The sequence below is a fragment of the Rhipicephalus microplus genome, chromosome 1 (assembly GCF_043290135.1).
Source record: "Rhipicephalus microplus isolate Deutch F79 chromosome 1, USDA_Rmic, whole genome shotgun sequence".
Lineage (NCBI taxonomy): Eukaryota > Metazoa > Arthropoda > Arachnida > Ixodida > Ixodidae > Rhipicephalus > Rhipicephalus microplus.
Genome location: NC_134700.1, coordinates 262207637 through 262234100, shown reverse-complemented (window position 1 = coordinate 262234100; position 26464 = coordinate 262207637). Strand labels below are relative to the sequence as shown.

Below are 26464 nucleotides of genomic sequence, written 5' to 3'. Positions count from 1 at the left end.
GTAGTACTCTTTGGTCAATGTTTGACCCTGTGGTGCATATTCGTAGTATACCACACCGCGGAAGTCAAAGAAAACACTCAACGTCACTTTGGCGTTGCTGCGCACTTGGCGGGCCTTCTTTCGTGACTCTAACGACTGGTATTTGGTCGTAACTGTACACCCGAGACTCATAACCAGTGATAATGGTGTTCATGAAGTTAGGATCACTATTTGTGAAATCCAGCGTGTCCTGCGAGACTTCAACACGAAGTCGCTTTTGCCTCACCGTGAGCAGTTTGGGCACGAATTTCGCCGCAACTCTCTTCATGGCCAAATCTTCGGTCATAATGGAATGTGCAGAAGAAGTGCTGATGCCCACCTATTCCACAATTTTATGGATAGTCACACAATGGTCCCACGTCAGCACAGCGTTTACTTCGGCAATAACCTGGTCATTCTGGCATGTTGATCAACCAGCGAAGCATGGCTCGCTCTCCACCGTTGTGCGCCCATCTTGAAATCGGTTGTATCACTCCTTATTCTGTGTGCGGCTCATAGCCTCATCAGCGAAAGCTGTTTTGATATTCGGAATGGTTTCCACTTGGCTGTCGCCTAGTTTCTGGCAAATTTTGATGCAGTAGCGCTGCTCCAGTCGCTCTTTCATTTTCTTTGCAATGAAAAACGAGAGCACTGCGCATTACCTCACTTAAACGCCGCGTCTCAGCGACTGACGCCGTTGGCAGGAGGGGAAAAATTTCAAAGATGCTCACGAAAGTTCAAGGTCGACTGATGCAAGTGCGCTTGTTTCAAATCCATCAGGGGCTCGCAAAAAAAATATAAGGTCGGATACTTTTGCAAGAGACCTCGTACAGTTGTTATTGTCGCCATTGTGATCTTTTTCATACATGTCACTCGGTGCTAGTAAAACGAAAGGTAACTCAAGAAGGCGTGATTTTACGTGCAGCTTCCACATACCATTTAGTAATTACACTTGAGGTTAGCTAGAAACTGATAGGGGTGTGTGAATATTCATAAAATTTTGAATATTGAATTGACTTGGACATTTTCAAAATGCAAAATATTTTTAAGTCAGCACTGATGATGAAATCGGTCTATGCTTAAGCGTCAAGTTTTTATGTTAATCATTGAATGACCTAAGTGCATAAATCCAAACTGTTGTGGGACTCTCGACGCTATGATCATCGTGTGAATCTGCTTTTTCTTGAAACTCTACTGTCCCTGAACAGAAAGTATCATCTATGTACTAGTATTAAATCAGGAAATTAAAACAGCCGGGCTTTCGGTGATATATCGGAACCCGTTCTAATGTGCTCTCTCTATGTACTTTCATTTTTGCTGTAAAGAAGTGCTGTCGCTTGTTCGCAATTCAAAGTACTGCTCTGAATACTGCAGTCGCTGCTGCATTCCAACCTGCAGTTACAAATTGCTCTATTTACTCCTGTTTAGAAGCTTAGTTCAACTTGCTTAACCGTGCTATTTTCGTCAGTTTAAAGGACCGTGGACCACTTTCGTCGGTAATCATTGGACGACCTCAGTATAGAAGTTTGTCGCCTCACAAATTGATTGTTGCTCAAAATTTCAGAATCTGTCTAGTACGAGTGATATTTGTCGCACGCATTAAAAGTACACTAAAAAAGAAAAAAAATTTTTTATTAGTAAGTTACCTCTTCACAATTCCAAAATCAATGCTCTCGCCGTGACGAGACTCAAGTTAAGCAAAAAAAACGTGGAAAAAGAAAATGCGGGAGGCGACACTACCTTGAAATTCCTGCATCAAGTGCTGTGATGTTATGAAGTTTTAATGTTTACAAGGCCTACACAGCTTCTAATAGGTGAAAACGAAGTGCAATATTTGCTGATAGGGCCAAATACTTACCATACCAAGTTTCAGAAAATTTCATTGTGCCAATGTCGGCAAAATATAACAAATACACTTGAAAATTCGTAACATCGCACGCGCAGATTCCTAAGCAAAATTTAAAAGAGGAAATTTATCAGTGACAGAGGCCTGACAAAGGGCCCCCGCTCCTGTTGGCGCTCAACATCAGCGGTACAAATGGCAATACAGAATTTAGCACACAAGTCCATATCAAATTGAATGTCAAATAAGCAGTATACAGATTACATGATGAATAATAGATTAAAAAAAGAACTAGTAACATGTAGCTTAAATCAAATTAATCCAGATAAGTTGGCAAACTCTACATCCTGTAAGCAGCCTAAGTTACAGAAATCATTGTTTACGTGTACAACGAGCAGACTGCAGATCTGCCATTAGTGTGGCGCAAATGGCTGTCTTCCCATGACGTCACACTGACATGACACGTCACGAAAAATCGCCCCCTTGATACCGAAACCGAAAGTGTCCTTTTGAGGTAGTGCTATTAAAAAAACACCAGGCCTGCGCGGTAGGGGCAGCACAGTCACTGAGAAAGCTGGAAGAGCAGCCTTTCAGAGCCTTTTCAAAACTCATTGGGTAGCTACTGCGAGCACACTTGCTTGGTACCTACTAGGGCATTAGTAATAAACTTTTGGGTAGTAGGCCAGCATTCGCTATGCTATTTTTCATCATTCTTTTAAGAATCGTGGCATCAGCTTAACATTTGCTAGGAATTTTACGCCAATTGTCCATGCAGTGGCTGTAGATGAGGAATTATGGCTGAAGTGGGTATGCGCCACAGTTGATAGGGGAACAAGAACAAGCTTTTGTAATGGGTTGGAGCATTATACACCCCACTCGTCACGCTAATCGCATTGAGCGATGACTCGTTGTTTTTTCGCTGTTGTAAAACGCTTTATAAGTCGTATTGAGATTGCTTTCCCGACATCAAGCCTGCCTAAGGCAAGTTTGACAACAAGCCACGAGCACCGGAGTAGCTCAGTGGTAGAATAGCAGCGCAGTAGCTCAGTGGTAGAATACTGGGCTGGTACCCAGCAGACCCGCGCTCGAGCCCCACTGTGCCATTGGTGGTAGGTTATGCCTGTCTTAGGCATGTTCGACAGGTTGCAAGCACCGGCGTAACTCAGTGGTAGAATGTTGGATTGGAACCCAGCGGACCCGGGTTCAAGCCTCACTGTGTCATTGGTGCAAGGTTTTTTTTCTAATTTCGCGCGATGTGGTTACGGACACCAAGGGCGGCGGCGGCGGACAACATGCAACTGCGCGTGACCCGAGTTGTGATCTCATAACAGCTTTTGCTGTAGAATATATGCGAGGCATTTTCCAGCACCACAGTACTCTTTTTAGGGTTCTTGACACTCGTGTTCTTAATGAGAGCAGCAATCCCAAAATATTTAAATTTCGTGTCAGTACTCTGTTGAGCCCCTAAACTACCTGCAATAATGTTTTAACATTTCAAATAAAAGTGCTCACGATCAACAATGACAAACGTGACTGCGAGCCACGTAACACCCCGCAATATCCAAGAAACAATTTCTTTTCCTCTCCGTGCTTTTCGACATTCCTCATCCCCTCAATGCTCGCTGTGACGTCAACATGTCGTCTGCTCATCATCTACAACACCCGTTTGTCTACTCGCAGGTACATGCATTTCCTGTTATTTCTTTTTGCACATTGAGGAGGAGCACTCGATCCCGGAAATATAAAACTCGCATATTTGGAAATATTGGCTATAATCAAACAGCTGAGAGATATTCTTGAATTTTTCATGCAAAAGTATGACTGGTGCACTCGAACATCGAACTCCCGCATAGCGAGATGTCCTCTATATCGAACACTGCAACGTATCAAAGCCTAGAAGTTGAACCTTTTCTAGCAAATATTGATCAATTTTCAGCCGCGTTCTGACAAGTTCAGATTCCATTTTGCGCGCAGTTGACTGGCATTGTCTGGCGGTGTTATGCCATCGCACTAATCTAGTTCATTGCGCGGCACTTGCAAGTGCACTGGTATGTTTGATCCGCGATCTGCAGGTCATAACACGTGGGCACAGTGTTCTTCAAAAAGACCCTTGCAGAGGATACGAAAATGAGAATATGAAATGGCGCGGCGATCTCGTTGCAATGTTCACACTCCTTTCCTTGTTTCTCTGATCTTATGCTGCGTTTCGATTTGTTACTTCTAGACTGAGAGCTGCACGGGATGGCGCAGTCCTCTGCGATATCCATGTTTTTTTTTTGTTTTTTTTTTTTTTTTTTTTTTTTGCTTTTCTAGCAGTGATCATCTACTTCTCCTGAAGCATTTAATAGGAGGTGGCCTCATTCTGAAAGGCCAAAGACTGCACGAAAACAGAGCTTCGGATATGTAGGCATGCACACAAACAGATGCACTGCAACAAACAGTTAGACAGTCTAGAGAATGTTTGTTGACATACTGTTACTTTTCGTGGGCATCGTCACTTGAAATGTCCTGTGCTAACGTAGTTGCCAATGCAGCAGTTTGCAAAAACTGTTCTTTGCGAGAGAAAGAAGTCTTGTTGCTATCATCATCATCCAAGTAAATGTAAACAGCGGTCACACCGATGCTTGTTGTTCAAAACGTATATACCCGACTTACCAAATGAGTGGTGCTGCAATTTTCGAACTTCTGGCTTCCCAGTTAGCTCAAGGGTTGAAAAAAAAATGTTGCGGATCTTCTTATTGCAGATGAGCTTTTTAAAATATCTTTGCTTTCAAGAAGGGGAAATTGCATTGAGCTCTGTGGACGTTCATTGGGGTGGCCAGATTTCTTTGTAGAGGTGAGGCGATGATTTCGTTATTGGGGTGTACTACAGTAGCGGAAAAATGTTGTGTTTGCACTGAAATTTTAATGTTTGAATTCGATTCGTACCCAAAGTGTTGCTATTCGCACAGTTTGGGCAAATACATTTATATTATATTGGTGATACTATTTCAGATTCTTCAAGATGTTCTTTTGCTGATGTCATCACTGTACCATGCTCACCAGCTTTGGCATCAGTTTCAGGTATTGCTATGACTTTGACATCAGCCAGTATTCATGACAGTGACAATGCATGGTCTTTTGGTCACAAAAAGACAAAACTTCTGTTGTTGCAATGTCATTGCTATTAGCGTCACTGCTGTGAAAGTTTGTAAGAGGCTACACACAAATAGCGCTGACTTTAAAACACATTTTAGTGAGCTGAAATTAGTGTGTAAATGTGTGCTCGTCCTCAAAAATTGTGTTACAGTTAATCCTGCTTATAACGAACCTTCACATAATGAATTTTTCAATATAGCGAAGTTCTCTATTCCCCACCATTACTCCTTTGAAGCACATGTATTTGTGACCTCTATGTAAAAAGTAACGGCGGGAGGCAACAAATTTTCGCCACGGACAATTAATGAATTTCGCCATGGATTCTGTCATTTTGGCATGAGCATGCATCTTCTGCGGCTGTCCCGCTGCCGCTGAGGCGCAAAGCAGCTGCAGCGCCGCACTGGTAGACTCCGAGGCGACAGCGAGTGCTCTTTATTGCGTGCAGGTGTGCGCAAGGTGGGCAGGCGAGCCTGTGCCCCACGAGCCAGCATTGCCGCCACGGGCGGATGTGCAAATGTGCCCTTCCCTCCAAACTAAAAGGTTGGCAGTGCCACGGTTTTAGTTAGTGTGACAAATGTGGGTTAGTGCTGCATATGAAGTAGTTTCACCGAACAGCATTACGCAATATCCGTGTCATTTGCTCTTCGTTTTCGACGCCGTGCGCGCGTGCATGGTTTCACTACACACGCATGGAGTGGCCCCCAATGACGTTCAGCATTGCTTACCTTGCTTTTTTTTTATGCGAACAATTATGTCATCTCGCGGGTTGAATCACGGCTGCGGCGGCTGCATTTCCAATGGAGGTAGAAATGTTGCAGGCCCGTGTGCTCAGATTTGGGTACATGTGAAAAAACCCCAGGTGGTCGAAATTTCCGGAGCCCTCCACTACGGCGTCTTTCATAATCACATGGTGGTTTTGGGACGTTAAACCCCACATATCAATCAATCAACTATGTCATCACCGCTGAGGGGATGTCATATTAGATGCTGATGGAAACTCAAATACTACGGTGACACTAACGGATCTTCAAAGGTCTAGTTTTCATGTGCTTTGCCATCTTACACCGTAGCCTTCGCGATTAGCCTGTTAGCACTAGCAGCAGCATAACGGTACATTCAATGCATTACAATGAATGTGATAGCAATGAATTGTTATGTTATACGAAGTAAGGCTAGCGGCCAACTCTTTAGGATCCAATATTGCAGAACTGCTACAAAACGCTAGTGTGAGCAAGCACGACCGCTCCATTGAAGTTGTCCATTGCTACTGTGGGGTCTCGATTTGGCGAGCGAGCGCCACGCCACGCTCTTGGAGTGAAAGGACACAGCAGACGCGGTGGTTACAAACCAAACAACACACGTATTAACTAATTCAAAACGACTATATCGTCCGTCGAATTGATACATCAATCGTTATCAACACGCTAGGGCATCCGTACACAACATTAAACATGCCCTCCAAGACATGACACAATAACACGACAAACACCCAATAGCATGACAAACACAATAACACAACAAACTCACAATAACATGACAGGCACAATAACACACCCAGGGCGGGGTCGCCAACGCTTGACTTACCACGAGGGGCCCCGATGCGCGGCCCGCGGTGCGACGCGCCGAGGACCCATGCTAGAGACAACCGCCACGCGCAGAAGAGGCTCGCTCTCGCCCGCCACCAAGGCTTGCCTTCCCCCAGGGGTCACTGCTGGCGCTACACCGTGATGTTGATAGTAGTGCTCAACGCGAACACAACGCCCTCTATCGCCCGGTGGCTGTAACTCGAAGTGCGGCTTTTGGGCGAGACACGTGCGCCACGCGGCACAAACAACTTTACAGGATGTATCAGCACCCCCACATTACTCAACCGACCCCCACGTTTTTCATGCTTGTTCAAGATGGGTGATTTTTCTTTCTGTTTGAGCATTTGATGGAAGTCCTAAAGCATGGGAGGATAAATCGTACGCGCATTCCTGGTGATAGAGATGGGCCGGCTCATTTCATCTCTGCTTCAGCAGCGCTCTCGTGCATTTACTTCAGGTCGTAAAGGTTATGATGCGCAGGAGCATATTCTCAATTTGGACTTGTTGCAGAACATGGCAGCAATGGCAAAACCAGCCAGGGGTGTCCACATAATCATTATCGCAATAAGTAATCCCTCTTCAACTCAGTGCCATCAAATCCGGGGGAAATTTCGACATGAGCGGTATTTCGAGTTAAGCAAAACATCGAAAATGTTTGCCCAGGTCACTGCAAAAGAGAAGCCAGTGTTGTAGGGAAAAGCACCTCTGCACGAGAGAGCTACTGTGGTAAATGCACAAGGATTCGCAGGGAAAAGGAATTTATTAGAGACGATAAAAAAACTGCGTGGTCCTCTCCTGTTTCACAATCTAGTTCGGTCCGAGAAAGGCGTTTTCCAGTTGCTCAACACATCGCATGAGCTGTTGGTCGCCATCGCTGCATTCGACCTTGTTGCGGAGCAAGCGCAGCATGTTAAGCGTTTCTGTTGTCGTAGGCACTTCTTGAGGCTCTTTCTCTTCTGTGTCGTCATCTGCATTGTTCACGGCCATCTCAACAATATCTGCACCCGACAGCATACCGGTAACGGAGACGTCCCCCTCATAGAGCGCATACTCCTCAAAGGCAATTTCTCCGTCTTCAGTATCACTCACGCAGCCGGTTGCCTTGCGCACTGCACTGCACAGCTCATCACAGCCGCTGAATTCCACGCCAATGTCTCTTTCGATCGATGCCGGGGTGCGAAAAAGGCTGCATGAGCAAAGCAGTTGGCAATCACCAGCGGGCGTAGTTGGTGCCAGGCTTCGTCCATCAGATTGATGGCACCCAGCAGATTGATCTCGTTCTTCCTATTGTCGTATAACAGCATAATAAAGTACAGCAGGCTTTCCCTATAACATTTTCAGGCCATCTCAATGACTTCCTGTTCAATAGATTGGAGAACGGAAGTCGTATTTGGCAGCAGGAACTGCAGCGTAACAGCCGCCAAGTTGTCAATTTTTCCGTGACCAGGGCAGTTATCAATGACAAACAGCTCTTTCCGACCGTCCTTAGCCATCTTCCAGTCAAGTGCACGGACATACTCTTCGAAAAGCGCCGCCGTCATCCCGGCCGTTTTATTTGCGTGGTAGATCACATTCCTCGGGAGCCGTGCATTTAGAAAACACCAGGGATTCGGCAACTTGCCAATGATGAGGAAGGGCAGCTTTTCATCGCCAGTAGCGTTGGCACCAAAAAGAATGGTAAATCTGTCTTTGTGTTGCTTTGCGCCTGAGCAAGCTTCGCTTTATGGTGTGTAAGTGCGGTTAGGTAACATCTTATAAACGAGAGCAGCTTCTTCGAGGTTAAAAATGTCCTTGTCCGGGTGCTGGATTCGCAGCGCGGCGAGGCGTAGGTTGCGCCATGCATCTGCAGCCTGTTTGTCCGCAATGCCGCTTTCGCCGTGAATAGGCTTCGATGACGCGTTGTTTCTCTTCTTGAACCTCTCGAACCAGCCATCGCTGCAGCTGAAGTCCACGTGACCCATCTGCAGTGCCAAAGCATCTGCTTTTTCCATTATCACTTGGGTTGTCACTGGAGCCACAACAAAAGTGCTGCTACGGCGTCCGGCAATTCGGAAGCTCGAACCTGCTTCTGCTTGCTCGAGAAGCTTTGCTCGAAACCTTCCAAAACCGTTTGCTTGTTCTTAAGCACTGCCGAGAGGGTTAACTAAGAGATGCCAAATTCTTTGGCGATGCCGAATTCTTTGGCGATGCACGACTTGCTTCGACATGCTTTTTCCTCTTCCATGATGAAAGTGACTTTTCTCTCTAACGTAAGCGATTCGCACTGCTTTGGGCGGGGCATCTTCGTCGATATCGGAAGCATCTGTTGCAGACCGCGTACTGAAGATTTGTCGCGCACAGGTCGCTGAAAACGCAGACAGCCACCTCGCACAAGCAAGGGCTAGCTTATGTAATCACGGTGCTGACGGGGGAGTCTATTTGCACCTCAACAGCTCGGGGTCACGTGACCCTAGGTAAACGTCACATATGACGTCATTGGTAAAGCGATTGGCTTCAAATGGCACTGAAACTGGCTACGTCTTGTCAAGCGGGATTGAGGTCACAATAAAAAAAAAACGCGTTTTTTTATGTTATGGTTTGACTTGCACTATTTCAAGTTATCTTAGATTTTCCTGGTCGTCATCCACGCTGCATAGTTCGTTAACTTGGCAGCTCCATTGCGCCGCGGTACCCTGTTTTCTTCTCTGTCGCATCTAGGCCGAAGAGTAACAACATATTTGTCTGAGTTTAAAATCCCAAAAGCAGATCAGATTATTAGGGACGCCGTAGTGGAGAACTGCTACATCATATTCTTTACTGTGCGCCTGAGTCTTAGCACATGGGTCTCAATCATATTTGCCTCCATCGAAAATGCTACCGCCACGGTTTCGGCTACGGCGCGACCTTCAGATCACCTAAGTAAGGGATTAGCCGGGGTCCCCACGCAGCGTGTTGGCAGTATCCAGGCAGAGTAAGCTTCACCACTGGGGCGACGCGTCACAGCCCCTCGAAGCCCGCCTGTACCCTGTTTAGCTACCGGTGGGTGGCCGGCCGTCACTGGGGATCGAACCCTGCACCTCCCGTAGCTGAAGCGGACGCGCACGTGCAATGCCACAGCTACGGTTAAGTAAGGGACCAGAGTGAGTCATGTGTTGCCGTGTGTAACGTAGTACAGTACAGGTCACTGGTATAAAACACCGAAAAGGCGCGTTTCGGACGCACTGTCGACGTTTTCTGATTGCTACTATTTTGAGACAACCAGAATTCTTGCATATGCAAAGCTGCCAAGGCTGTCAACAACTAGATATCAGTATGGTGCCAGAGAGTGCTGGAGCGTGCCTTACGTCATTTTGGACTAGTTTCTTGACCTCTCTAGTTGTCAACGTAGTTACTTAAAAAATTAGAAGCGTCTACTGTGTAACGCCGCAAGGCAACTGAATGGCCATCGGGAAGACTCCGCACTGTACACCTGTAGGCTTCAGTAGATTCCTTTGATGTAAAGTGTATGATGCTAACAGCCGTATTAGCAAATGCCGGCAAACATGTTTCTAAGTATGTTTGCCGCCACACAACAGGGTGCCTACATGACCGGTTGTTCATGTAGGCTCCCCATACACTGATACACAACACATTTGGCACTAGTACCCTCGACAACACTCATTACTTTCATACTTACACAACGACATATGACATGTCCATGAGCGCCACTGAGGAGGGACTTCGGTTAGGTGGGCTTCCTTTGCCGAGTTCTTGAATCCGACAAGGCACGCAGCGTGGAAGCCTAATTTTGTTGACGGTGGTTCGAGGAAGAACGAGATGCCTAATTTCTGCAGCCCGTTAGGAAGCACGGCGCAGCGTCTGAAGCGCACAACAAAACACGCCTTCCCCGCATGCTTTGGTCTCTCTCATGTAAATGTTGGATAATCTCCCAACCCCATTTCTTTCTTTCTTCTTTTTTTTTTTTTTTCCTCGTTTCAATGATGTCATATGTGACGTTTCACTTTGGGTCACGTGGCCCCGAGCTGTTGAGGTGCAAATAGACTTTCTCGGTACTGATGGCGTGCCGCGCGCTGCACACCACACCCATATTTGCTTGACAAGGGGAATAGCAAATGGCTGCGAAGTGGGAATTTCAAATTCACCCTTCGCGACCGTGTTCGGCACGTGTAGTAAGAGCCAAACGATTGCACAACGCCCTCATTTGCTGTTGGGAGTGGACTTTGCCTTCCCTCCCGGTCAAGATTTCGAGATATGCGTTGTCCCCTTCGAAAAATGTTTCGAGATAAGAGGAGGCAAATACAAGATATTCTATGGTGGGTTAATGTATGGCAAAAAAAAGTTTCCGCTTAACCGAGACTTCTAGATATGCAAGTTCAAGTTTACGAGGGTTTACTGTAATGTAGTTTATTTATTACTAAATAATTATTTTGAGTTAGCTCCTCCTTTAGTGCCCCTTTTGTTTAATTTGTGCATTTATTTTCAGAATTTTTGTTCCGAACTTTTATGTAACAAAATTGTCTTTATAACAAATTTTTGTGAGAATTAGTTAAATTCGTTATATCCATGTTTAACTGCATCACTTTACTGAAGGCATGCCTTGTGAAGATGACTGAAACGCATAACAAGAGAACATTAGTTTGCAATTCATTGTCAGGTAAGTTCACTTGAATGTCTTCAGTAGTGCTACTTGTTCTTTATTATCTGCAACATTTGTAACCAGTGTATCTTACTCTCTGCTTCAGTAAAAGAGCATTATACCATGTTTAATCGATATCCAAGCCGACCCCCAAAAGTTCAAAGTCCGGGGAAAAAAAGTTTACCTCGATGTAGGCCTAGTGAAAGAGCGAAGACAGCATTCTCAAAAAGAAAACATTTATTGAACACGAAGATGAAATGAAGCAGTTGGTTCTTGATGCAAATAATTCCAGAAACATACAGCCGCTGGTCCTGTTGTGCACGTTTCTTTGTCGTTTTTTTTTTTTTTTTCACACTTTCTTCAAACAGTGTGCAATGCTCGGTGCCATCGAGCGCATTGGATATGCCTTAAAGGAGCGCACAATCAAAGTTCCTGAGTTGTCTCACGCTGCAGCCCCTCCAGCGATGCTCATTTTTTTCGTCCACTCCGAAGTCCCGCCCGGCTTGAACGTTGGACGACTACTCTGCGGCTAGGACAACTTTCCTTTTACGCAAGACACTATAATGACACCACTTGTTTGACGCCTCTGAGCTACGCCACACGCAGATCACTCAAAGCGCGACTCGAAATGACAAACGATTCGCCTCAACACTTGCCACAAAGATCGAAATGGCGGCCTCGTGTGTGTACTCGTGGAGTAAGAAAGAGAAAGGAGGGAGCATTAGGTCACACGAGTGAGGCCAAGTGAAGCGCACCATGTCGGCGCAACACGTGATCAAAACATCATAGCCTGCGGCAGGTTTTAGCACTTCGGTGCTGTTCTCTTTTTGAACTTTCTGGGTGAGCCGGCCAGTTTGGGCTGAACAAACGTGTTTAGATTAAAATCTACCGGGAGCCATCCCCGATTTCTCGTTGCTTGCGGGATCTCGCCGCAAAAAGTCACGTGTTGGGCCAACTCGCCTGGCTTCGAAATGGGTTGGCTTGCCTAGGCTGACTGTGTGACGTAATGCTCCCTCTTTTCTTTTTCTTCCTCTGTGTGTGCACAAGCCAGGTGTTCGTTTGGCTACTATCGACTATAATGCTGTCTAGGTGGCACTAGTTGTGCACCACTTTTCTCAATGAAAAATACCGCATTTTTCAAATTCCTCGAATCTAGGCTGGCCTTGAAGTTTGATGCAAAGAAGTTTGAATAAAACTATCTGCCTAGATTTGAACAAATATGGTATGTTTAAAGCTGGGAAGTTTTGGATGGCTTTATCTCAGTATTATTTTGTAACATTTTATTTGTTTTGAGGCCTGCAGGGCTACCTAAAATCTTCCCAGTTTTTTAATGCTTTCGTTCCTTCTATGCTATCATATGTCATCCATAGTAGAATGGCCCGCATGAGGATCAAAATAAATTTGTATTACTATCCAGTACAAATGCACTACAAGTGCCATTGGTGTGCATATTACTGGGTAAGAGGGTAACAAAGAAGCACATGTACGCAACACATTCAATTGCAAGCATATTTTAAATATCTTTTCTGGGAATACACCGGCATAAACTCATAAAACAAACAATAGCACAGGTATACAAAAAAAGGTGCTCTAAACGCAGGGTACATGGCCGTAGGGCATTCACAAGAATGTAAGGTACCAGCAACTGGCCGGAATTTCTCATTATATCCTGGTGAAAATGAAAAGATTACCGACAGATTCAAGCAGACTTTTCGCGATCCAAGCAGGATTTATATTTTTTAATTGCATTTTTTGAAGTCACTAGAAAATGATAAGAAATTCATAAACAGGGGTGTGTGCCGAAGTCGATGTTTAAACAAGTAAGCTTGTTTTTTTTTTTTGTTTTTTTTTAAGACTGCAACTGATTTTCTTTAAAAAAAACAAGTCGACTTGTCGAAACATTGGCTCCAGTACACACAGCCTGTTTACGAATTTCTCATTGCAAGCTTCCATCTTCCTCTTCGTGCCTTTCTCAAGAAATCGTTCTCTCACGCTGCCTAGCGGAAAAGCCTTGGGAGCGGAATTATGGAGTCCTTCATTTTGGTAACTACGGTGTAAGCAACTTGATGCTTTCATGTGCACCACACTTAGTGCTCAAAATTAGAGTATGTATAATATTAATCATCCCGGGTCAATTCAGGGATGCTTGCGGGGTAAAAACAGTTGCTCTCAGAGAAGCTGCGCAGCCCTTGTGGCAACTAGTGGAACATGCCAAGCCGCAACGCATAAGCAACAAACTGTCTCGCAGAAACGCAAACCGCTGTCACTCACCTCATTCTATTTGTAGGGTTTGTTTTGCATATACCACTTCATAATTGCTGCAGACTCAACATCTTGATTATGAATGCCGTATGGAGTTTTTTGAATTACGTACCATTATGTGATTAGACACCCTGCTCAATACGCTAAACATTGCGCTAAACAGGTACCTTGAAGATTGGTTGTCGGTCACTTCAACTCACTTGTTGATAATGAGAATGAAGCGTTGCTGATTTGTACGTCACTGTGGATGGCTACTATGTACTTTACTTTGATAATTAAATTAGTTATGTTGTTAGAAAGGGCTAGCAAGTCCACTTACTTTTTGTAGAGGAGTGCACACCGGGCTGCACTGTGTTTACCCAATTGTAGCGTTCGCATTGTTCACCTTTCATGCATCTGCCAGCTTCTGCATGTTTTATTGGACACTAATAAGTTCTTTGGACACTAATAAACTAATTTACTTTGACCGAGAAGGACAAAGCTTTTGTGATACGAATGAACATTTCAATAAAATGAACAAAATGAAAGATTCCACATTTAAAAACATTCAAGCAGACTTTCTTGTAAATAAGCATTCACTACAACATTACAGGGGTCTATAACAACAAATTTGCAAATGTATCATATTATCTTAAGATACATTTGGCAAGTACCATATCACATACAATTTTTGCGGTAGTATCTTGTATCTGTATTTCCAATGCTTTTTGCCCAAGTATCTTGTATCGTATCGCGACACAATTTCGAAGTATCTTCGCCCAGTTCTTGCCCTAATTATATTACGCATGGGCAGCACTCTGTGAATCTTTTGCTGAAAAATTTAACAATAATGGGGTTTTTTTTTTTTTTTGTTATTGTTTTGTTTTCTCCCAGATTTTCAAAGACAGGTGCTGCATCTTTTGCGCATTGTGCATAGCAAGCTTGAGCAGCAGGGACAGCAGCTGAAAGTCCTGCTGGAGAAACTAGGGCACACTGAGCAAGAAGATCCTCTTGTGCTGTTGAAACCCCTTGAAACGGAAGAGGAACTGGACATTTTTGAGGAAAACCTTTCTCAAAGCAGGAAAGACCAACTGGTAATTTTGCAGCTTAGTAAATTTACTTTTTGTATTAATGTGTGTCAATGTATCTCATTTGCTCAAATGTAATGCAAATATGATTGTAACGAGAAGGGTGACTTTTCAGGAAAAAAACATATAAAAGAATTATTATATACCTGATCGTCCTTTTTAGACAACTTTAATTTGGTATTCGATTGTGTGCAAGGGTCAAGCTCAGGTAACGGGAATCTGGTAAATTACACATTCGAGAAAGCACGTTAGTATAAAGGGGAAAAGGATATAAAGCTGGGCACAGCTTTTTTATTATAGCAGACTACAGTCAGATTCCGCTACAACAAGCACACGTAGTCATTGTTGCAGAATTTTGTTGCATAGACCACAAAAGTTTCGAAGATCTGATGACTATTACTCGTCCTTTGGTGCTGGCAAGCGCATGCATTATCTTTTGCGTTGAAATTTCACTAACTCGGATGTAATTTGTTGCACACAGAGTGAATGTATTTTCTCCACAAAATATAATGAAAATTTGGAGCTCAACTCGAAGTAGAGATTATATACGAATTTCAGTGCGCAAGTTGGCTTCATGGCATTGCTTCTCAATAATTCACCGAAGACGACGTTGCGTCAATACGTGAGTACAGCCGCTGATCGATTTTCCGGACTTGGCGGGCATGGAGTAATAGTTGTAAAATAGTTAACAATCAGAAAAAATGGTGAAGATATGAAAATGAAGTTTGTTTGAAAATAAAGAGCAGCCTAAAAAATTATCTAATAATGCACTGCTTCATGGTGTGCTTTGGAGCAAAAAGATTTGCTTGTATTTTTGCGCCACGATGACATCATCAGCGCGTTGGCAATCACTGCCGCCAACAGTCGCATGCGACACAGTTAGAGGGAAGCTTAGCTCTGTGGCACTAGGCAAACAAAACTCGATGCCAGTCGCAAAAAGGCGCATGCAATGTCTCGTCTCTTTGGTGTGATTTAACGACACGGCTTTCTTTCGCGTGCACTGACATCCCGCTGAATGCGAGCCTCCAGCCTTACGCCTCCATCGAACACTTACCGTGTTCGAACCCGTGTGTCTCGGGTCAGTAGCTGAGCACCGTAACAGTGAAGTGCTACTGTGAGCAGCTGCAACAGCACAGAACAACAACGCAGAACAGCAACGGCTCAAAAACACTCGACACACCACTGCCATCATTGAAAAAACAACTGTTAAAGAAAAAATAAAAAAGACCTAATGGCATCTTAATGGTGATGATGATAACGCTGGCTCAAAAAAGAAATTGTGTCCCCTAGACAGTTTTGCCAGTCAAAGATCAAGCACAGCCTTGCTTCCTCTTTCTATCTTCTCGTTATCTTTTGTTTTCTTTATTTCTCATTTGCTGTATTTTTATCTTTTAAGTCTTTAATCTGTAATTTCGTTTTCTTTCCGTTCTCTCACTTTCTCTCTGTTTTTCTCTCTTCGTTTTTTTTCTCTTTTGTGGTTTTAACGTGCTCCAGTTTACTGAGTGTAGTTTTCGTTTCACGTTCGTTAGCTGCTCTACTCGGTAGTCAGGCTTGCCCAATTCCTTCGGGGCGTACCCATTTGATGAGTTTAGCACAACAGAGTACAAGTTACCTATAGCTTAAACAGCTTCCCTGTTAAGAAACGAGGAGCCACTCTACTTTGTAAGCTGAACAACCCTGTGAAGCTACACACTAGTAGCATACTGGGATGCTAGTACACAATTCTTTTCAGCTTCTTTAAAACTTATGAGCTGGTCAAACAGCAAAAGTCCGTCATTCTTATTCTCTCAGTGCCATTCCGGAGCAGGATTGGAGCAATTACTAACAAGAATTACTGTTTGGAGTACTACTTTTATCACTGCAAAGTTCATTTTCCTTTTACAGTAAATTTGTATATGGCTAGGACATTCCCTAGTTCTCTCTAGGGAGCAGTGCAAAAATAACGTGTACTGAACATTAAAACAACCCGGCTGTTAACATCCTGGCCTTACATACCATACCGGCCGGTCCTACCATCTGTGCGATGTGCTAAACACACAGAGTTCGAAGCATCATGAAAGCATCTAATAAATATTAATATTTAATGTGTAATAAATTTCACAGACAGCAATAAATGTATATTTCAAAAAGCAAACAATTAAAAATATGACTTGTTATCGAAAATGGGCCGTGAAATGAGCTCTATATTTAAAATACTAGTAATTGTGGCAGAAATAAAATCAAACCAGCAAAACTGAGCACCGCAGTCCCACATAATTATTGCCAAACAAGCAGTAGATAATCGGTGCGAGAGAAAAGCATTCTTGCTCAATTTCACATTTCACCACGTTAGCCTGAGTGTCTAGCTAAAAAAAAAAAGAAAAAAGCCAAATTAGCTATATAATAAGTATGCCAGTTCTTGTCGCATAAATGAGATCACAGCCAATACTAATGCTGCAGCATTATTGGCTCTGATTACACCAATAGTTGCGCCAAGCTAACATATTTTCTGCTCTGCAAACACTTATGTCTGCTCCAAAACAGTACTTTTCCCGCTCCAAAGTATAAATAAGTAAAGAGTCACTTCCATCGCTCACTTTGTTGAATCATGTAGCCTCAATGGGTGCACTTTCGGACACTATCGCAGATACTTGGCTTAAAGCAGATCTTTTTCGAGCTGGCAGCTGACACATCTGTGTGTGTGTGTGTGTGTGTGTGTGTGTGTGTGTGTGTGTGTGTGTGTGTGTGCGTGTGCGTGCGTGCGTGCACACAAAAGTGGTGCTTTTTATCAATGGACTGTGAACGACTTTAGTGGAAATGAGCAATTAGTTGGTGGTGGAATGTGTCAGGGTTGGACAATGAAGCTATGTTGTCTGGCAGCTTATTCCATAATGTAATGGCGTGTGGGAGTGTTGATCAGTTGTATGTTAATAGCAGAGCCGTCATAGTCTAGGTCTGCCATGAATCTTAGATAGAAAGTGATCGCCATTATGAACTGGCACACACTCAATCGTCGCCCAAGCTCTCTGCAAAGATATTTAACAAGAGAAGCTGAGGCGTGCAGCCTCTAATCAGTGTTAGCCACCCTTATGTTTTCTTGTCAATATTTAGTGGGCCAGTGCGGCAAGTTGCGATATTAGCCCAATTTCTGCTCCAAAACTAAATTTGGATGCTCCAGACCGGCTCCAAAACCGCATTATTCCTGCTCCCAAAGCTGCTCTAAAAGACTGAAGCCCGCTTCCACCCCTGTAGAGAGCAAGCGTAGCGTTGTGCAGTGTGGTATATCAAAGAGTGGGAAAGAGACACGTAAGAGGTTAAAAGCCTAAGCAAGTCAGGACGAGCCAGGTGCTTACTAACTTTGCTGGCTTTGCACAACTTGCTGCAAGCTGAACAAAATTTTTTGTGGTTCTGATCATGTTGAAACAGAGTGTAATAAATCTTTGAGCTTTCAGTGATGTTTTTGTCTTGTAGGATTTCTTTTATGTATAATGGTTAAAATATTCACAATTGACTGCATGTCTTTACAGTAACTTAGTGGACCTACCATTCTGGAAAGCACCAAGTGGATCAGTTCTAGACCAAATCATGGACTCTATTTTCGTGAACGAAATTTTAATTACACACATGCTTTAATATGCCTAATACAGACAGCTAATGTAGTACATTATGCCAGCAACTAAAATTTGTATTGACTATACGTATTGACCTTGATTCCGCTGTTTACACAATTTGGATACTGCCAGAGAATGCACCCACAAAGAACAAGAATTTCACAAGAATTTTCTCTAGCGTGTAATGCATATCCTCACAAATAAACCAGCAGGGACACTTCTCTATATACCGCCCTGGCTTTCTTTGCCGTCATGTTTTTATGTTTTTGGTTAGTGCCTACTAACCAGTTCAAAATATGTGTTTTTTTCAACTTGCATGTGAAATGTCATGCTTGCATGATTCATTGTGTCCTGCTGTTCTTGAATTGCATTCGAAACGAATGTCATAATTTTTGTATGAAAGTACACAATGACATTTCTGTTACTGCATTTTTTTTCCTTTGTAGATCTTGCAGCTTGGCCAATATGGTGGCCACAACTTGCCATCAATAGTCCGCAGGATATTAAAGCAATTGATTCACGACAGTCTCGCTGCAAAGTTCAGCTGGTTTGGGAAGAAGGGCAAAGCACCATTTTGTCAGCTGAAGCTGGCTGGCATCATTACGAGTAAGCAATGCCCAGTGGCTGTGCTCATACGTTTATTTCTCTTTATTACCATAATCTTCTCTTTCCAGCCAATATGTAAAGACATATTCTGAGTGCTACATAGCACCTTTAGCCAAATCTACTATACTCGCAGACAACTTTCCGTGGCTATGATAGGAAGGTATGGCCCATGGGGGTGGAGCTATTGCTCTTGTATCTGTGTGCGAGTAGTTCGCATTCGCTCAACATGGTTTCAGTTCACTTGGAGGAACTGCCGTCCTGTGCTCCAGTAGGTCTTTAAGTCATTCCACAGCAACTGTCCCAATTGTGGCACTCAACCTACATAGTCTTTTTTCTAAGAAACTAAAAGATTACACACATTAGAACAATCGTTTTACAGTATTTTTCCAAAATAATTTAAGCAGCAAAAAAATTTTTTTCGTGTGTGAGGGCCGTTCGATTTTTACAAGATGGTGTAAAAATGGGTAAAAAAAATACGTAAAAATGTAGTTTTTTTCTACAATTATTTTTTTGCTTTGTCTGAGCATTGTGCTTTTATTACAAAACAGTTTCACACAATAGCCCTACGTTTGTAACTAAGGTGGTAGGCCACTCAAAAACAAAAATTTTTTTAAGGGCAGGCAGCGTTGAAATAACTTTTTTCTCAAAACCAACATGTCTATTTAATTTACCCAGCTATTTAGGGTGAAAAATATTGAATATTTATTTATTGGGAGGTAATCTTTGTCAAAACTTGCATTAAAAGTGCTAGCCACGCCAGCTGTGATAAGTGACTAATGGATGGCTTTATTCAGTAAAGCTTTGACATTTGTGTAACTAATGGCTGGAGCTATGCAGTGAACTAGAATAAATATTATGCAGTGAATATCAAGGAAGTAATGCTAAAAAAACAAAAAAAAAACGGGGAAGAAGAGCCAATTGAGACTGAACCTGTTGGAGAATTCAGCTGTGAACTGAAAAATGTTTGATGGATTTCTTTTATTCTAGTTCACTGCACAGATACATATGTTGTAGATCATTGTACAGAGAGAGAGAAAATTTTAATGCGGAAAGGCAGGGAGGTTAACCAGAAAACATATCCGGTTTGCTACCCTGCACTGGGGAAAGGGTAAGGGGAAAGGGAGGAAGAGAAGCACAAACACACATACACACACTCGCACACAGTAGTGTCACAATCGTTCTACGAGGCGGGTCGCTCGCAGAAACTTCATCAGCGCCTTCGTTGCTTTCTGGCGTGAAGCTCGATCTTTCCGACATTCCAAAATTGACTGCTCAGAAAATGGCTGGTCGTCGAGGCGAGCAAACACTGCTGAGAGGGACTGTCGCTGAGAGCTGTACTGGGGGCACTGACATAAAATATGTTCAATTGTTTCGTCATTGTCGCAATGGTCGCATGTAGCGCTGTCTCTCATTCCGATGCGGCAGGCAAAAGCGTTCGTGAAAGACACCCCAAGCCACATACGGCAGAGAAGGGTCGTCTCGGATCGGGGTAGGCCAGATGGAATAGTAAGTCGGATCATTGTACAAAATTTCAGTTCAAAGTATACGCTGGGAAATACGTTATTAAAGTTTGCGTCGCAACATTTGGCACAAATTGTTATTTTCAGAAAAATGTAAACAAAGATTTCCGAGCTTGTAAAAAGGGTCACAATCTTTTCACGCAGGCCTAAAATGCACCCGATTCATAGCTGGGCCCTTCTGCCGAAGCATTATTGTCTCCTTTTGTTCGGGTGGCTGCTCGTCTTTTCTTCCTGGCCTGTTTTGTCCCATCCACTGATTTGCGTTTAGCATTCTGCATGCGCAGGTGATCCCTGGCGATGCAAGCTTTCGTCGTGTGGCACCCTGGTTCTATGCCAGCTTGCCTCAGGATATCTAGGGTGCTTACACTGTCATTATTAAAGTTTGGCACAGCATCATGCAAAGCAAACATTACTGTAGGCAAGCTTACGTAGACGTCTTTGGGTGCCCGCTGCGATATTAGACCATTGAAACACTCATTAGAATTTTGAGTCTTTCCATGAAGGCACTTTATTAGAAGTTCATCAGAGCACAGATCACTGTAGACAGTTTTAACTTTGTTGAGCACATCATTTGGAAGTCCTCCTTTGTGTACATATTTCCCTTGGCCGAGTGCTTCGACCCTTTGGTATCTGCACCAGCTTTTCGGTCCAAGTGGACACAGGCCATGTCTCGGCTGCTTGTCGGTAGAGCTGCAATGAAAAAGGCTGGCAAGGGTAGCTTTTTTCATTGCAGAAAGGTTCCCCACATTAGCCCTTATGGCAATGCCATAGTAGTTTTGCAGGCGGTCGATGAGGACATCAGTGAGCTTTGCCTTACCACCGAGTCCACGCACTGTCTTCTTCAGTTTTCTGAGGCGGCAGCCAACACGCTTCTGGACATGCCCAATACATTCCAGCTTCTGCACACTGTCCTTTCCATACATGTCTTTGACAGCGGCATAGCTCTTGGAATCACCGTCGCCGTAGTACAGCAGGTACTTCAAGTATCTTTTGCCTTTCGACCTTTCAAATATTCGGTATAGATCAACCGTCTCCATACTGCCAGCACTTCCTTCATGGTTTGCTTGACAGGAAGTGTGGTTTGCCTTCCATTCCTGGTACAAAGCACTATCTTGCCTCAGCTTGCTTTTGGTTTTACAAAACTTACACGAACTAAAAAGGGCCTCAACATCAATAACCTTTCCCGTGTCAACAGAAATCACAGATACACAACCGTTCAAAGATGAATGGCCACGCTTCTGCCACGTGCCATCACCTGAAACACCACACTCGGCACTCCCCACAACACGATGAACTTCCACAGCAGCATCAGTCATCGACTTCGTCGCCAATTCTCCTGCCGCTGCAGAAAGCCAAGATGACAATTTGTCGTTGGCAGAGTGATGTGGAGGAGCAGGCATGTTCATCACTTTGGAAAAAGTTTTCGCACCAGCGTGCCCTTTCCCTAACTGGCGCATCGCGTAAACCAGACGTAAATTGTTCTCATTGGGACGACCCACCTTTCTCGACGTATGAAATGGGCACTTGAACCCACAGTCGGTACACCCGACCGCACAAGCCGAGCATTTCCCTTGGTGAGAGCGTTCCTCGAGCTTCAGTGTTGTGTTCATGCATTCGAAACATGCCAGCGATGAAAACACGAAAGAAAGAATACCAATGTCCATTATCCTGTTGCCTTGGAGTGCAGAATTCTCTAGTGGAGCCTGGTACGCCTTGTTTATGTCCCCAAGCTTCTTCGCGGTCACCGAAATACCGGCGTCTGTGTCAGTAGGCAGCCTCGTCGTCGTGTAGCGATTTCCAGCAAACTTGCGCTTCCTCGTCTTCTGTGTTTTGCACTTGCCCATGCTGGTCCTAATATGGTCCAGGTGGCCTAAGGATACAGCCCTAGTAGTGTTGACACGTGGAAAAAATGCAGAACAAAGCCTGACGTAGCCTGACCAAGGCAAACAACAAAAATTCCGATTAGCATTGTGCGTCCCCCTTGTGGCTGTTGTTAGAGATTAACGAAGACTTTTAAACACAAAGTTGTATTTAATGACATCATCTTATATAACAGTCTTAATAAAATGCATATAGCATTATTATAGACAAAACAACACTTGCCTTTGAAAGCGATTTTTCAAAACCGAAACCACAGTTGGAAATGTGGTTTCGGTTTTGCTATAGTAGCATAGTGTATAGAAAACTTGCTGTAACTCACAAACTAATGATGCTAGAAGGATAATTTTTGTTGCAACATATATGTGAATGTTTGGGCGTGCGAGAAAAACAAAACCCTGAAAACTTATTTCGCGAAAAAAAAAAAAAAAATGACTTTTGCAGGTGGCCTACCACCTTAACACTGAGGTGAACTTGCTGAAGCTGCAGCCTTCCTGGTTTTTTGTTTTGTTTTTTTTTTTCACAAAAAAAGCATTCGTGTACCAAAAACATAAATTGCTTCTTTAAAACTCTATTTGAAACTTACTTTCATTTCAATTTCTCTTGTATGGTGTGAATAGGCTCTAAAATAAAATGTGAACATGGCAAAAATGCTACCTAGTTATGGTGGGCAGCATTGTCATGTATGCTGGTGCTTTCCAGGGTGGAGTCATGCTGCAGTGTTCATACTAAGAGTGAATAACCTGTGAAAGGACAGAAAATTTCTCATTGTTGCTTTTGACATCAATGTAGATAATTCACAACATTTGTATTTCTTGCTTGGACAACTTATTGGTGAGATCTATTCAAGTTCTCCTTGGAGGACACATTTGAGGAGCCATTTAAACAAAACTAAAGGTGACATAGTCGCTACTGGTTCATACTTGAGTATTAAAAGCACTAGCGCGACAGGGACAAGAAGCGGCACTACACGTATACTTACTCGCAACTGAAAGCTTTGTTGCATCAAGAAAAATGTCAGGCATGCATGGAAGACTCGCCACAGGTACACAAAAGCTTGAAGAGCAGCCTTTCTAGAGCCAGTGGTAAACTCATTCGTGGAGCAACTATTACAAGTACACTACAAGGTACCCACTACATTATGGATCATCATAATTTTTGTGACATGGAGAAGCACCCCCCGCTACAACGAAGTTTTCACCACAACGAATAATTTTCAATTCCTCATCAGCTGCCTCTAGAAAGCAATGTGTAAAATGTCCCGCTACAACGAATACTTTTCCTAAATACTTTCACTTCAACTTAGTTTTCGTAAGTACTACCAAGTAAGGAAAAGGTAGTTGCCTAGGCTTGCCACGAAATTCTGCTACAAACTTGGCCGTTTCTTGTTGGCTCGTGCCTTCCCGAGTGGTGCAGTCGCATCGCAAGACCAGCGTCTTCATCGGAGACACGTTTTCTGCCTCCACATGCACATCCCAATATTTTGTCAGATGCTCGGTGACAGATCGCCCATCCACCATGATGCTGCCAGTGGGTTTGGTTCACGTGCGTGCCGCAGTTGAATCATTCAAGAACTCCTGCCATGTTTTCAACACAGCACTCAAAACAAGACTACCACTCTTCTTCACTAGCCCTGCGATCTTGAATGACAACCACGGTGTCATAAAGGCGCACAAGCGGCCAGTGCACACCGAGACGAAGCATAACTACATTCTGCCACAACCGCTGCGAACACAAATGCGGTAGTGTCAACATGATGGGTGACCACAAAAGTACACGCCCATCAACCGCGCATCGACTCGAACTAATGCTGCGGACAAAATGACAAAACTGCGTCAATGCGATCATAGATAGCAACGCCGCAGTTGTGAAGGCACGCGCACGAGCAGTACTTCCAAAAATGGAAGTACTGTTTGCCGCAATATCGATGAGCGGGCGTTTATGAATGCCTGTGAAACCACAGTAGAGGTCTTTTTGCTTTCCGCAGCTCAACTGTCGAGCTTCCGCCTGAGCAACACCTTGGCGGAATTCAAAGATATCTTCGTACAAAGGTCGTGGGTGTGCTTAAGGTCGACAGTTGCCCCTGTACTGAGCATTATTTTTTTTAGCAAGGTCAACGTGGACCTTGCTTTGTCTTGGTACGAATATGGCCATGTCTTGCAAATCAATTTGCAAGACATCGCCATAAGAATGTTTTGGTATGTAGATTATTTTTTAGTGCTGGTGAGCAACATACAAATCGAATTGTTTGCTGATGTTGTATTCCAGGCTTTTACCGCAAAAAATGGTGGTTTGATTTTCACCTATAAAATGCTTGTTGAAAACACCTTAAGATTTCTCAACCTATCGCTGTATTTCTCCTTCCAGCGTGTCTGCTAGATGTATGTACACACCTTGGTCTACCAAGCCACTGTTCAGCTACCATTCCTTGCACTTAAAGCTATATAGTAAAGAATGGAATAGCTTTGCCATGTCTGAAATCGGTCATCAATAGGTCTTACCAACGTTTCACTCGATGCAGATATAATGAGCAAGTAGATTATTATAAACTTTCCTGTTTGGCTTTTCTGTTTTGGTGTTCAAGCTGTCTGACCATGCGTCTTTTTTAAGCTAGTAAAAGGCCTTGATGTTTGCAGCCAGAGTCTCGATTAAAACCAAGAGTGGCAGTTATGCCATATCTGCAGATGCTGCCGCATTGGCTGGAGAAAACGGCTCAACAATTGTACTGAAGGTGTGGTTTTTTTTTTTTTTTTTTGCTAGTAATAAGCTAAGTAGGCTAGGTTCTATGTTCAGAAGCAAACTTCCCGAATTCAGTAACTGAGATATACTGCTGTGTATGTGTTAAGTGTCTTCTCCGTCCCTTCCTGGATGCGCTAAATCTCGTGCTATGGATAACCAACAAGCCTGCCGTGCAACCTTAGTGGAACACAAATTTGGATTGTGCCATGTACGGGATGCCTCTGTCCTGTGGCCAGACAGATCGATGTGTCAAGATGTGCCTGAGGGAGCACCGGTCTTTGCAGGGAAGACTACTAACACACTTAGCCATGCACTGTGCCGAGTGCTGATGCAAAGGGTGGTTTGCTGTGACAAACATTTTGTTCACACATCACGATATGACACATGAGCTTTTCATGTTAACACTAGGGCGCTCTTTTACATCTCTCACCAATACTTGGTCATATCTGCCAAAAAAAGTGACACTGCTCTAGAAAGGAGATAGTTGGAGGGTGGCCCATGCCTCTGTCTTTTTATGTAAGGTCTGACTAATGATGCGCATGTGCACTTAATACGCGAAGACTTGGTTTGAGTACATGTTTTCTTATGGTGCAATACAGTCAATCCCAGATATACCAAACTTGCTTATATAGAATTATTGTCTCTAAAGAGCAGTTAGGAAATCCCCTTGAATTTTCCATGTAAAAGTATGGGATCTGTGCGCCCATATTTCGAGCTCCCGCACAGCGGGACATTCGCTATATCAAACGCTGTGCCGTGTCTAAGCTCAAAAAGTGCATTTTTCTTAGCAAATATTGATCGGTTTTCTGCTGCATTCTAACAAGTTCTGGGCCCCTTGCGTGCGCAGGTAACGAAAATGCGGTATTATTCTATAACGCTGATTTGGTGGGTTGTGCCCCGCTTGTGAGTGCAACAGTATGTTTGATGCGCGATCTGCAGGTCTCAACGCGCGGGCATAGTGTTTTTTCAAAACAGATTGATTGCTGAGGACACCATAATGAGAATGCGAAGTGACTCTGCAATCTCATTGCAATGTTCGCATTCCCTTCCTTGTTTGTTAGTGCACAATGGCACACGAGCCTGAAAAGCATGGCCTTCGGGATGTGCAAACTTGTGACGTATTTTTGGTGTTGTCGGTTTTAAAGGGCACATCTCGGAGGCCACGTTCTTTCTAGCTTTTCGCATCAAAGCAGCTGAAAGCAGTGGCAGCCAGCTACAAAGGCACAAGTGACATTGATATCGCCAGCATGTCGACTGTAGAAACTCGATGTATTTTGCGCTTTCTTGCCTCGTTCCTTATTAATCCTCATTCGGGAGTAGAACTGAGCCTTGACCCGCTCGTAGCGATTAAAATTATCCCTGGTGCTTGGAGCGACGTCATGTAAAGCACCGTGGTAGAGAGAGAGAGAGTAAGGTTGAGTGAAATGCAGGGAGGTTAACCAGCAAGAAATTTCCGGTTTGCTACCCTGTACTGGGAAAAGGAAAATGGGCATGAAAAGGTAAGGTGAAAAAAAAAGGAAGGGAAGGAATGGTTAAAGAAAAGAAAATATAAGATGCGCACACACTCAAGCACGGGAATGTCACAGTCATTTAGCGAGTCCG

The 26464-nt window shown here is 43.7% G+C and overlaps 2 protein-coding genes across 4 annotated transcripts in view; one reads left to right on the top strand and one right to left on the bottom strand.

Moving 5' to 3' along the window:
* The window catches only part of LOC142761659 (uncharacterized), a 37843-nt gene that overhangs the window by 5126 nt on the left and 6253 nt on the right, over window positions 1–26464 (top strand). For all 3 annotated transcript variants that reach the window (XM_075894121.1, XM_075894122.1, XM_075894120.1), the window contains 3 exons: window positions 4856–4924; window positions 14336–14535; window positions 18566–18725. In XM_075894121.1, the coding sequence (XP_075750236.1) occupies window positions 4856–4924; window positions 14336–14535; window positions 18566–18725 (429 nt within the window). The remainder of the gene's footprint in view (window positions 1–4855; window positions 4925–14335; window positions 14536–18565; window positions 18726–26464) is intronic.
* Window positions 18733–22291, bottom strand: LOC142815091 (uncharacterized). Its single transcript, XM_075894119.1, has one exon. The coding sequence runs from the start codon at window positions 22087–22089 to the stop codon at window positions 20392–20394; it is 1698 nt and encodes a 565-aa protein (XP_075750234.1). The 5' UTR covers window positions 22090–22291; the 3' UTR covers window positions 18733–20391.

Coding starts and splice junctions, on each gene's coding strand:
- LOC142815091 (XM_075894119.1), bottom strand. CDS start 22,089: ATGGGCAAGTGCAAAACACAGAAGACGAGGAAGCGCAAGTTTGCTGGA.